At 44.4% G+C, this 13,371-nt stretch overlaps 1 protein-coding gene across 2 annotated transcripts in view; it reads right to left on the reverse strand.

The window, feature by feature from the left end:
• Positions 1 to 13,371, reverse strand: part of CGNL1 (cingulin like 1) — a 151,996-nt gene that overhangs the window by 17,323 nt on the left and 121,302 nt on the right. For both annotated transcript variants that reach the window (XM_061180284.1, XM_061180285.1), the window contains 4 exons: positions 9,337 to 9,489; positions 7,959 to 8,129; positions 4,284 to 4,445; positions 1,255 to 1,344 (listed from right to left, as the gene is read on the reverse strand). In XM_061180284.1, the coding sequence (XP_061036267.1) occupies positions 1,255 to 1,344; positions 4,284 to 4,445; positions 7,959 to 8,129; positions 9,337 to 9,489 (576 nt within the window). The remainder of the gene's footprint in view (positions 1 to 1,254; positions 1,345 to 4,283; positions 4,446 to 7,958; positions 8,130 to 9,336; positions 9,490 to 13,371) is intronic.

Here is a 13,371-nt window from a genome sequence, read left to right on the forward strand (position 1 = left end):
AGCCAGTGATTCACCTTCAACTTTGAACAGGGGCTACCAGCCTAGAATGGCATTGTCCCTAAGCGCTGGAACCTCCAGTTCTTGGTCATCCCAAGGTGAGGGAAAGGTGGTACATGTGAATAAGGAGAAGGGTGACCAGAGGAAAGTGGGAAGATTCTATATTAATTTTGTATTAATTTGTATTTCAGACTTTTAATTTAAATCCTTCATACAGATAATTTCCTAAATTATACTCAGCACCATCCAAGGCTTTTAGGTTTTGTTTGCACTGTTTAATTAAGAAAGTGCCCAAAGCAAATCAAAAGGTAAAGAGCTTTCTAAATGTCTATTAAATGTACAGTTTTACTACCACCATTTTCAGGAGCTGGGCGTAAAAATAAGTTGTCATTGAAAGTACATCCCATCAGAGGTTTCTATAGGTATCCAAAGGTATCATGTAAATAAAAGGCTCAGATTAGTGAATAAAAACTCTCTGTAAAACCACCACTGAATGTTCTGAATCCTTCTCCCATAATATTTCCACATTTTTATCTGTCAAATGGTTTGGGCATGCAATGGGGACATGGTAACCAGCTAATGGTGCTACCACTTTCTAGTGATGTGACACCCCATCTCCAGGATATGACTTAGGCACTCTGAACTTTTTTTTTTTTAATTAAAAAATGGAAACAAAACCCAAACACCTTGGGATTACCCCAAGTGTAGTTTGGGAAATCAGTTCCATTATGTACAATGTGAGGACAGTGTGAATTATCCCTGGCTGCCTCCCAGTGTTCCTATAAGAATCAAATGTAAGTGAAACTCCTGTCATTTGAAAACTGCAAAAAGCACTCACTTGCAAGGTACCGTTACTGTACTATGGATGCCTCACAGGTGTATGTATTGCTAATTTGCTGGCAAAGTTCTTAAAGGAGAAGGCTGCATCATATCATTTACTTCCCATGGCACTAATACAGTGGTAGCTACCAAATTTCATGATTGCTTGTTAAAGTAATGATTCTTAGAGCCTCAGCTCTAAAAGCACTTTGCCTATTGTGACTAATACATTGTTATACATAACCACTCTGGAAACTTCCACTCTATATGCTCCATGTTATATATTACACCTCCCTCTTAGTGACTGACCCCGTCTTCCATCCTTTCCATAAGCCATGGACTTCCCCTCCCTCCTCCAGCTGAATCCTCAGGTTCAACCTCTCACATTTCCTTTTTCATGCAGGATAATCCACTCATCACTCAACTATAGAACAGTACCTGTTCCCTGCTCCGAGAGATCCTCTCAGACAGCAAATCCGAGTTGTTTCGTTCTTCTTCCAGCTCCATCTCCAGTTGAGACACCTTGTCCTAAGAAAGAAGTCACAAACACAGCCTATTTAACTTGCACTGACCAAGTTTTTAGGAGCAAGGACTGCCCCGTGGAAGGACAACCCCAAGGGCAGATCAGAGCTGAACACCATGAATTAGAGTTTGGAGGAAAGATGTGTCTTTTTCTCATACTGTCCAAAGTACATCTTTTTAAAACTGTGTTTTATGGCTTTTATAATGTAAAATATAATTGTGCATCTAGAAGCTACATAAAGGGAGAAAAAAATATTACCCCAAACCCTAACAAGCAGTGAGGATATTTTAGCGTTTCCTTCAAGCCTTCTTTTCCCTTATGAATCAGTAATTTTACAAATATCTACCTAAGCTTAACAGGTATCTGTTAAAAAACAATGTGGAAACCAAGATATCGTCCAAGGCACACTCCTCTAAATACTCTAAACTCAGGACAATGTTCTTCCTCTCTCCTGCTCAGGGTTTCCAAGACCCTCCCAGGAATAGAGTCTAGAACAGCCATTTGCATCTGCCTTTTTCTTCTAGGGAACCTCATATACTTAGCACCACACACTCCCAAATCCCCATCAGAGTAACATAAAGACAGTGCCAGCCCATTCTGCTAAACCGAATATTCACAGAAGAATAGTAATTTCTATCTTCCTTAGCCTTCCTAATTTAACATCACTGAGTGTTAAGAGAAAAGTACTTCAAAGTAGCTTTGTGTACCAAAAAAAAAAAAAAAGAGGCTTCGTACACAAACCACCCCACCTTGAACTGGGGGCTTGTGGGGTTTGTACATGTGTTTCTCCTGCCACCAGCCAACGTGTCATATGTCTGGATTAAGTCAGAGCCATGAGCCAGACACACTAAAAGCAATCAGCATTACGAGTTTCTATGTAAGCCTGCAGCATCTGTACATAAATATTGTCTCTGCGATTGTCAAAGTTGGCTGACAAGCCTCCGTACGCACCAAAAATAAAACAGAACTCGTGAATGACTAAATGTCTGTGAATGCCTTCCCTGTTGTGAGCGAAATCTACAGAGAACCCAGAAAGCTCTCTCCCAGGAGTCCAGAGTCCCAAAGACCAACTCAGAACAGCTGGGTCCTGCACCAAAGCTCCTCATTTGTTCAGCGGTTCCTGACCCCTCCAAGGCCCCCTTATTTGTTCAGTGGTTCCTGACCCCTCCAAGGCCAGTGTCACTCAGAATCACCAAAGATCCACAAGTACCGCATTTACATACGACAGCCACCTGAGTTTGAGTTTACAGACAATGGCCTTTATTGAGAGAGCTCTTGAGTCTGAGAATTCATCTGTTAAGTGCTAGTAAAGGAACAAGCAAGATATTAGTCCCAGCAAGACAGTCCTGCCAGCCGCCGCTTAGGGAGGAAGCACCCTCGGGTGTGCCTCACAGGGATGGGGTCTTGAGAGCTGTTCATTTTATATGTTCATTTTAATGGAGAAATAGCTCAAATACTGCACAGGGGCAAATGAAGCTTAGCTATGCCATGGCTTCTACACCTTGAGTTAGTAAAAGGAAATGTTCTTTTTAGTCAGAATATTCTAGAAGGAGATGACCTGGCAACCCAATGTTTGCCTAAAAGCACCTCTTCGCAGGGCTCTCTTCTTGCCTATAATCTGTACTGTACTGTACAGAACCCAGCAGGAAACTTCAGGGGGTCAGGCCAAGGGTCATTACGCCAAAGGTTCTCACGTCACTGCCTGACGAGGCCTTAGCTTGTGTTTAACCAGATTGTTTGGGTCCTAGAATAATCACTTCCTAGTTACCTGGGTTGACCTTAGTTTGCCTTAAAATGACCTCCCCTAATGAGATTAGAACCAGGACATCAGCAAAATACATGGCAATCTTGCGGGGGTGGGGGGGTGGGGTGGGGGGGTACGACACCCTAACCAGGTAATTCTAAGCCTCTAAAAGGGCCCATCTAATAAAATCTTTAATGGTTGAAACATCACTCCCTAGATATAAACTGCTACTAAGCCTCGTGGAGGTTTTAAAAGTTATTTCTATTGATTTGCGAAGCTGAATCAGGAATTCCACTGATTTTAAATTCCAGCTCTCTCTCCCTGGCCTTGAGCGCTGTCTGACTTTTATCAAAACCTTGACAATGTTAACTTCTCCCGTAGGTCTGAGGCTGATTTTTATGTTTTCTCTAAATTCCACTGGGACGTGGGATGTGTGTGGGGGTAGGGGTGGGTGCTTCTGGTTTGGGGTTGGTTTTGTTCTTGAGGATCATTCTTTTTTGTAAGTCCAGCTGGACTGATGTTAAGGTTCTTCCTGCCCTTCTTGACAGGCTGTTCATATTCGGATTCTATTACTTGATTCACGTTTTTCTAACGTGTTGTGTTTTCATCTTGTGAACAGCTCACCCCAGCTGGTGACTCCACCGAGCACTTTCTGATAGACTGTCTTGGACTATGTATACACGGTGTGTGCAAAAGTGACCTGAGCCGGTTTACTGCCAGCTTTGGCAGAGCTGGATCATCTGTGAGGGAAAACGGGCCAGAATCAGGCAACAAAAGTGGAGCATGTGGTGCAACGAATGAGTGCTCGGTGTCCCTAAGAGTTGGATGGTTTGGATGCAAGGCTTAGCCCTTCTCTAGATTCACAGCAGCCTTGTCTCCTTTGTAGTTGGAAGCACCACCCAAAGCAACAAACAGATAAAGAACTATCTATGTCCCCTTATGCAAAATCACCTAACTTCCTTTGGACTCTTGTTTTGCTTCCTCTTCAAGAAAATGACGACACTACAACTAAATTATTTCCATCATTCCTTCCAGCTCTGACGTCTTATGAGTCTACAAACTACCAGCTTCTTCCTCAAATCAAGAAATGACTTTACTGTCTTGCTGTTCAAGAGAAAAAAAGCCAAAGACTTCCCAAAGGCTGAGGCGTGCGCGGAAAGTCTGCCTCCCTCGAGTCCCACACCCGCGCCGCCCACCAACCTCCAACTGCTTGATGAGTCGGCTTCGGTCATCCTTGAGGTGACTCTTGGCCTCCAGCTCGTACTCCAGGTCCTTGAGCGTCTGCTCCAGAAGCTGCCTTTTCGTGAGCGCTTCCTCCTGAGCCCTCTGGTAGTCCCGTAACTCTTCCTCCAACAGACGCGTCTGGAATGAGGAGGGGCTGGGGTGCTTATCTGGGCACGGCAGGAGCACAGAGATCTCGTCAGTGTGCAGGCTGACCCCGAAGAGGATCGGGCGGCCCCCACTCCACTGGGGTTCAGAAGCCCGTGAGCAAGGGCCACCTTCTTCTGGGCCTCAGTTGCCCCTTCTGTAAAAAGAAGCCACTTTTCCAGCTACAGAGAGCAATCCATTGGGTTATAAATTCAATTCAATTTGACGCTGGTATTGGCCAGCGTCAAATATAACAGAAAAAAGTATCAGAGTAGTACAAGCAAATATTGTTTTGTGAAACTTTTCTACTAGATATTCATATGCTTGTATGGATGCATGTATTACTGGGTTACAAGGCAAGATGCCTTTCTTACTGTAGGTCATGGCCGAAGATACCTGAAAGCCCTTGAACTAAGTAAGCGCCTCCCAGAGTGTAATCTGTCACCCACCTGTATCAGGCTCCTCTCCACAGAGGTTTAAAGCTGGGGGAAGATAAAAGCTAAAATCATGACCCCAAAGCAACCTGCAGGCACAAAATCTATTAATATAAACATGTAAATTAAGTGAAAACCACTACTCTCTAGAAGAATATGTTATCAGTTGTCATAATTTACAGTGTTTTGTTCCTCCACAAGGTGGCACTGAACTAATAGCTTTGAAGAAAGTGCAACCGACAGCTAGATTCACAAGGGGTTGTGTTTTCCACTCTGCTGGAATCTCCCCAAGGGAACTAGGCAACTCAGCACACAGAAGGTACTCCTTAAACATCTATGGACTGATTCAGTGAAGCCTGAGGCTGTCTGTTTTGTTCTCAACTTCCTTCCCTCCTGGAGGTGGTATAGGGTAGCAGGTGAAAGCACAGTCATAGGAATTGAATACACCAAGGGTTAATTTCCTTCAGGGAGTATATGATAGCAAGTGGCAAACTTCATTAAAAGAGTACCAGCCTTTGGGGGTGATCTTCACGGAAAAGTTGGGAAAGTCTCAAAGATACTCTTTCTGGGGACCCAATAGGTTAGGCTACTTTAGGAAGCCCAGAGGGAAGACTAGGAACTGTGTTCCTCTCCTGGAGGCTGATAGGAACACCTAAAATTTCTATGAAAACAGCAGTCTTAAGGAAGACATCTCCAGATAAAGACCCCAGTCTGGTTTTGGTGGTGACTGAGTGAAAGCACAAAGTGAAAATCATCCCATGGAAAAAAGGATGACGAGACATTCTTTGGATACAGAGGTACTCCAGAGCATGAAAAAAAATCTCTCCAAAAAAAAAAGTCTTCAAAAAAAATTCTCTGTGCTTCAGTTTCCTGATTTGCAATATTGGGATAAATAAAAAACCTACCTTAAAAAGCTGTCATGAGACTCAAATGAGATAATACCCCCAAAAGAACATGGGTTTTAGAGTCAGAAAGACTGACAGGTAATGGTACAGCTCACCCTTCCTTCCCCAATGCCCAGCACATTCCTACCTTCCAACGCCCAGTAGATCCCTCCTAACATCTAGCAAGGGCTCTATCATACCAAGAGTATTCAATAAGGATATGCACAAGAGAATAGTACAGTGTCTGGAATCATGAGTAAGTAAATAACTTCTGAACCTACGAGTGCTACCTTTAAGTAGTTAAAGCTGCTCTTTGCTAAGTGGGATTTAGAAAATAAATTGAACAGTGAACTCTAAGTCTTAATTCTCTAACGATGACCTTCATCAGAACTTTTCTAGCTCTATGCCAAAGGAAAAATATGTAAAATGCCTATTTCTCTCAAAGCAAAGGAGGCAGTACTACAGCACTTAGGGTGGATGGACCCTTGCAGCTTTTTTATTTACTGAGAGCTTTAACTCAGCTCACCCAAAATGTGGTGGAGGGTGGTGAACAGAGTTGAGCTTGAGTTTCTCAAGGATCCCAAGTGACCTTGGCTTATTAATTCATTTTTGTTTTAAACGACTCCATGACTTCACCATCCTGACTTAGGGTGGCGTCTGACTGCAGTTTCCTTCCAGACTGATGAGGTGTCTGCAGATGGAAATAGTGTCTCACAGGGCTAGACCACTGAGAACATCTAGGAAGTGCCCTCTCTGTTTTCATCATAAGGAATCCTTTTTGGAATCACTGCCCTTTTACAAACAACACTGGTCTCTATCTGGCCTTAACTAATCTCTCTGGATCTCAGTTTCCTTGTCAACTAGAGGGTCTCTAAGTTTCCTTCCTACCCGAAGATTCTAGCAGAGTAATAATTATACAAAAACCAAGGGAAAGCACTTTACAGGGGTCACCGTGACACTGATTTTCTGAAATCAAAACAGCATACCACGTGTGTGTTTGCATTCTGGCAAATATCAGAATCCTCCCACCCAATTGCTGTAGAAATGATTCTGCTTCAGTGCCAGAGAACTGTGCTGTCGATATGCTAATTTCAGTTCTTACTAGGAGTCCTGTATCCTAAGACCCTAAACCAGAGGGGATCTGTTACCAGGGTCCTTTCAGAAGTATTCTAGAAGCCTGTAATAAATATCCATTGTTCTTTCACACAGTTTCAGCGCTGACTCATGGGCGACCTTCCTTTGATCATCAAAGATAATAAAAGTTTGTTTTTTAAAGAAAAATTTGTTTTCCTGTGGAATCTTAGTGCTCTTGGCACTGCTTATGAAAAAAAGCAAGCTTTAGGATTAAAAAAAACACAAAAAACTAATATCACTGTCCAGAATATATAGACCCTCTGCCATATAGTCTCACATGTTACCTCATTTAATTATTAAATCATTATTATTTTGTATACTTTTAAAGAGGGAGAAACAGATGCTCAGAAAATTGGGGTAACTTGCTCAAGGTCATCCAGCTGGCAAGAGACAGAGCAGAAATCAGCTTACACTGTACTTGCATTTTAGAGCCTTCAGCTTTCCATTAAAATAATCAAAAACATTCCCTTTATTATACAGTTCTTCAGAAGTCCGGACTGAAGGGAGCTAACATTTGGGTTACTTTGCTCTATTATTCTTAAATATAAAACCAAGAATATGGTTTAATAATTTCAGTACTCATAAATTCCTGAAGATTTCTGTGTCTCCATTATTGTTGTTCTGAAACTCTTACCCACCACTCCCATGGCAATGAAAGTCTATATATATAATTTTATACGAATGGCCAAAAAAAAAAAAAAAAAATTAGTTATTATAATCCCTGTTCTAAGATTAAATTAAAACAATGATACATATAAATCATTTAGACACAGCTGGGCACACTACTGGTGCTCTACCAATGGCAGCTAAGCTTTTTAGGCAGATCTTGGATTAATCATGAAAATGGTCAAACTGAAGTTGTGTCCATTTAACCTCCGAGGTCCTGGGTCCTCTGTGTCTTAGAATGCCATCTGCCCCGAAGAAACCATCCCGAGAATCAAGCACAAACATTGTCTCAAGAATCTACCCCAAGCCTCTCCTAGAAGAGTTTCAAAGCAGTCTTGAAGGATATTCTGAACACGGGTAAACCAGGAACTGCTCTGGCCAGGCATTACCTCATCCTGCATTTTCATGGCAGTCAGACGGGACTTTTCTGCCTCTAGGGTTTTCTCCTTCAACTGCCTTTGCATTTCTGCAAGTTCCCTGCGATTTTTCTCCTTGTATTCATCCAGCTGGTTCTGGAGCTCCAGCGTTGATGTGCGGGACACCTCAACAATGTCAGCCATCTGGAAAAAGTGACACGGGTGAGAGCCCACCCTGTGATGCTCCATCTGGGGCCAGGGAGCTAGGTTTGCGTCCCAGCTCAACACGTCTCGTCTGCTTCCTTCTGTGGCACCCCACCCCGAAGACTGCAAAGCACCTGGTCGTGATCTGCCCAGGATTAGTCTCCTCGAACTTGGAAGTAGCATGGAGGTGTGAACAAGCACATCCTCTGGAGCTAGATCCATGGTCCTGGGTCACATCCTCGCTCTGTCACTTACCAGCTACATGGCTGGGGCATTACCTACGCTCTCTGGGCCTCTGCAGTGTACTCGTTAAAAATACTGAAACCATAACCTTTACCTTGCAGGGCTGTTGTCAAGATTAAAACAATACATAGAGACAGAATTCTAGTTAGATACAAAATAGCTGGTAAATGACTGGCACACAGTAGGTGTCAAAAAAATGGCAGATACTCAGGATGGCTCCATCAGCTCTGTGCCTTTTCCCTTCTGGGTGTTTTAGGGCAGAGGTGAGGAGAGGAGCAGCAACTACTGGGCTTTAAAACTGCCTTTCAGGGCTTCCCTGGTGGCGCAGTGGTTGAGAGTCTGCCTGCCGGTGCAGGGGACACGGGTTCGAGCCCTGGTCTGGGAAGATCCCACATGCCGCGGAGCAACTAGGCCCGTGAGCCACAACTACTGAGGCTGCGCGTCTGGAGCCTGTGCTCCACAACAAGAGAGGCCGCAACAGTGAGAGGCCCGCGCACCGCGATGAAGAGTGGCCCATGCTCGCCGCAACTAGAGAAAGCCCTCGCACGGAAACGAGGACCCAACACAGCCAAAAATAAATAAATAAATAAATAATAAATAAATTGTAAAAAAAAAAAACAAAACAAAAACTGCCTTTCATACTCTTGCACAAGAAAGATAAGTGCAAGTGCACAGATTACGCACAAAGGCAGAGGTTCTGATTCAGCTAACATCTGTGGAGTCTGCACTGAGGTGCCAGGCTTCTTCGGGCAGCTGTTGAGAGGAGCTGGGCCCAGGATCCAGAGGGCACTTTCTAAACCAGTTCCCCTGTGACTGGGATTATCAACAAGGCCGAAGAGCTGCTTCCCGGGATCTGCAAATCCCTGACACATTTGTGCTGAGACATACTGCAGGGCTCCTCAGCCCTATCGGGCCCTTACGGGGGGGCTGGGTCCCACGCCCTCTCCCTCCGCCTCTCCCTCACCTCCTTCTGCAGTTTCTCAATGGTCTTGTCAAGGTGCCATCGCTCGTTCTCCATCTCGTTCTTCAGTCTCCTTAACTGCTCCCTCTGTTCGGCCTCGTCCTTTAGCTTCTCAGACAACTGCTTCTGCTCCTGGGTGGCCTGGCTCAGATTTCTCTGCAGACGGCAGGGAAAGGACAGTGCTATCACCTACCTCCCAGGTCAGCCACAGAGACAGGTGGCAGAGGGAGTTTCACAGCCACGCCACGAAGCGATCAGACCTGCTACATCAGTGATGAGGAAAAGGGTCAAAATGAAGCCATCACAGAGACACAAGGACACTGTCGGCTCTGCAAGTCAGGGACCAAGATGCAAAGTTGATTTAACCAAAGACCTACGCAGGAATGAAGCGCAGACAAAGGATGCATTACAGAAATACAGAAAACGGCCAAGGCTGCTGCAGGTGGTGATTCAGGAGAGTGTCCAAAAACCTGACAGAACTCATGCTTGAAAACTGAGGTAAAGTTATACATTAGACAAACTTAAACCCATGTGGCAATTGACATCCTGTGATATATAGCATTGCACCTAACGTTCGAGCATTTTCTCTGCTATGCAGATGATTCTCACAATTAAAACAGCTAAAAATGAATCTATAAGAAAAAAGAACATTATCCCATGGGCCAAGAGTCCACTTGGGTAGGGGGAGTTATAATCAACAGAATCCATGGGTTGGACTCACACATAGAAGGAAAGGAATTTGGCAATCCACAAGCTGATGAACCTGATGGACAGAAGGTATTAAATGGAAGAAACACTAGTCAGGAAAAGTACAAACGAGTGGTTATTTAGTGAATCAGCACCAAATACTAGTACTTCTTATAAAATGTACCATCTTGGGTGCCACGTTTCCCCTGGGTTCCTCTGAGGCTCTCATCTCACAACATTATACAGACTGATGTCCTTTACGTAAAAATCATGCAACTCTAAAAAGAAAAAAAAGAAAATCCTAAAATATCTTAGGAAGATTATAGTGGCTTCTTTAAACGGCTGAGTGTTAAGGCCTTTGGCATAAGGATATCATGAAGGGGCACAGCTCAGAATGGGGGAGCATGACCCAGACAGGAGCTAGATCATAAGAAAAATGTTATCAGGCACTGAGGGCTGAATGTGGGTTAGTATGAGTACTGCTTAGGACCTCCTCAGTCTTGTGTCCCTGCAGAGGCTGTATAAGGACAATGGTTATATTTGTACAGTGCTTAACAGTTTACAAGCTGCTGTCACGTGCAGTAACTCAGGCATTTTGAAAACACTCACAAAGCACTTCAGGCACTCCTGGTTTGCAAAGCTTTGGAACAGCTCTGCTGGCCAGCCACATGGCCTGGGGCCAAAAAGCCACCTGTGGAGGGCTGCACTCAAAGAAACAGCCAGCACAGCCAGGCTGCTGAAGTTGATTGCTGCAGGGAACCAATGTCAACAAAAGCAGTTGGGGAAAGAGGGTGGTAAAAGAAAGGTAATCGGGAGTTCAGTGGGGGGCAATTAGCAGGAGTGAGTCCCACCATGGTCCAGCTGGACACACACCAGAGGGAGGGTCAACCCCGGGGACTTGTGTCTGTGGTTGACTTAGTGGTGTTGGGGGCAAAAAGCAGCACACAGGGTAAGGTAAGCAAGGTATGGTTGGTTCCTTCATGTGGGAGAAAACTCTCAGGAACATGTATCTCAAAATGTCAATTCTTGAACAAAAACAAATACAGAAGGACATCAACACCTTCCCATAGAACCGCTAGGATCCAGCTCAACCCCTGCCCCTACAGATCCCCCAGCCTCTCTTTTTCTTCCTTCTGGATCTCAATCCCAGGGGCCCCAGGCCAGCAGACAAGCCAGCCTCGGCTCCATTCAACCTCCACGTGGTGAGCGTACTTGTTTCACCCTTGGCTCGGGGAGGGCTCCCCTACCAGCCCCCGACACCGGCTCTGCTCTCCTGTGTCACTGGAGACAGCCCAGACTCCCCCACTCTGAGCCTGGGGCCTGGCCAACACCCCCTGTCCCAACATACACATTTGCCTAGAATAGTAATTTTGCTAAATTATTTTTAAAACATTTCTTGCATGCTTGCCTCTATTGCAGGGTAGTAAGATCTGTAAAGGCAAGAAATAGATTTTCTATCTCAGTATGTCTCACAGTACAGATTCACTATTAGGCATATGATAAAAACTCAGTGGTTGAGAATTAACACCTATCCCCAAAAGTGATCTAAAGATTTCTTATATCAGAATCACCGGGCAAGGGTGGTGGACTGCTTACATAAAATGCAAAATCTAGCCTGTTTTGATGGAATCACAATTTTTCTTAGAGTGGAGCCCACGCATTTGCATTTGAAAGTTACTCAGATAATTCTAACATACTCTAAAGTTTAGAAATGCTGTTTAAACAATGCTCTGCCTCTTCAGTGATTCAAGAAATATGTTCCAATATGTCCATGCTGAGAAAATATGTCCCAAATTCACACGAAAAGCAGCCAACTTGGCAACTTTGCGTTTAGGAGTTAGGGGTGAAATGCTCTATAGCTACAGTGACTGTATTTCCAAGACCAGCCAGACAAGCCTATTGACTAAGACTGGGACAAAAATTTGAGGAAAATTTATCAGGTCGGAGAATCCAAAACACAAGGTTGGTGGACGCATACTGAGTGCCCTTGAGCTTGGGGACCATTATCTCGGTGGATGCAGAGCCTTTCACTATATGGCTGAGCAAGGTCCCGATTAGTCCGTATTAACGATAACCAAGTGGCAGGTGAGCCGAAGCGCTTAAAGGAATGAGAGGCTTGATCAGAAGGAAGTCAGTCTCCTCAGAGCCCGTGCCACACATTAGCCGTGGACCGTCACAAGCATGGGGGGTTTCTTCTTCTCTGGTCTCAATACACAGAAGCCCACTAGGGTGGGAGGTGCAGGCATACAGAGTATATATCATTATCCCTCCCTGAAGGAAAGAACTATGGCTTCCCCATCTGCAGAAGCCATTTCTCAAGGGAATCAGAGATGTCTTTGCCATGAATGCAGTTCAAGTAGATCTACACAGCGGCACAATCCTCAACCAAGTGGTAGGGCTGAAGCAAACCAAGAATGGCATCCCCTTTAAGAACCTCTGCCACTGTCTGACTGAGTCATAATAAATCAGACCTAAGTTCACATGGTCTTCAGCTACTATGTAAAGAAATACATTTATCATCCACGAAGATGCAACAGATTGCTAAAGGCACAAAGATTTTGAAATGTAAAGTGCTTACGTGGGGGGTAAAAAACTGCTACTCTCTCCTCTTACTCTAAGGGTTACGCTCCCTTTCGGTTGCCAGCTTTGGGAGAAGCATGCAGGAAAAGTTATCGAACTAAAGGAATGACTATCTGGTTCCCAAACTGAGAAAAAGCAAAGTATTTTTGAGTGATGGTGCACTTTTCATAGCACTACTTTTTTTGTTTTGTTTTTTGTTTGAAGATATTTTTTGATGTGGACCATTTTTAAAGTCTTTATTGAATTTGTTACAACATTGCTTCTGTTCTATGTTTTGGTTTTTTGACTGCAAGGCATGTGGGATCTTAGCTCCCTGAATGGGGATCAAACCCACACCCCCTGCACTGGAAGGCGAAGTCTTAACCACTGGACCGCCAGGGAAGTCCCTCATAGCACTGCTTTTGAGACCAGATAATTGAGATAATGATGGTGAGACTGTTGGACCCTCTTAAAATTCTTGCTGGATTATGTTGCCAGTGGCTAGCACAGCCACGCGCTGCACGAAACATCTTCCCCATCTCAGCACCACTGGGAAAACAGGCCTAAACAAAAAGTAACAGGTCAGGGATAATTTCCAAGGCAGGGATGGTGAGCCAGAGGTGGGGGCAGGTGGGGATTACATTAAGATCTTTAGACCTTGAGGCCATCATCTGTTGTCTCCGCTGAATTAGCTTTGAGTTGCAGATTCACAGCTGGTGAACCACTTCCTTCTGTGTGAAACTTTCTGGTTTGACCAAAAGATGATAAAGACAGAGCCTGTAATAGCTGCAC

This window comes from Eubalaena glacialis, chromosome 2 (genome assembly GCF_028564815.1).
Source record: "Eubalaena glacialis isolate mEubGla1 chromosome 2, mEubGla1.1.hap2.+ XY, whole genome shotgun sequence".
Lineage (NCBI taxonomy): Eukaryota > Metazoa > Chordata > Mammalia > Artiodactyla > Balaenidae > Eubalaena > Eubalaena glacialis.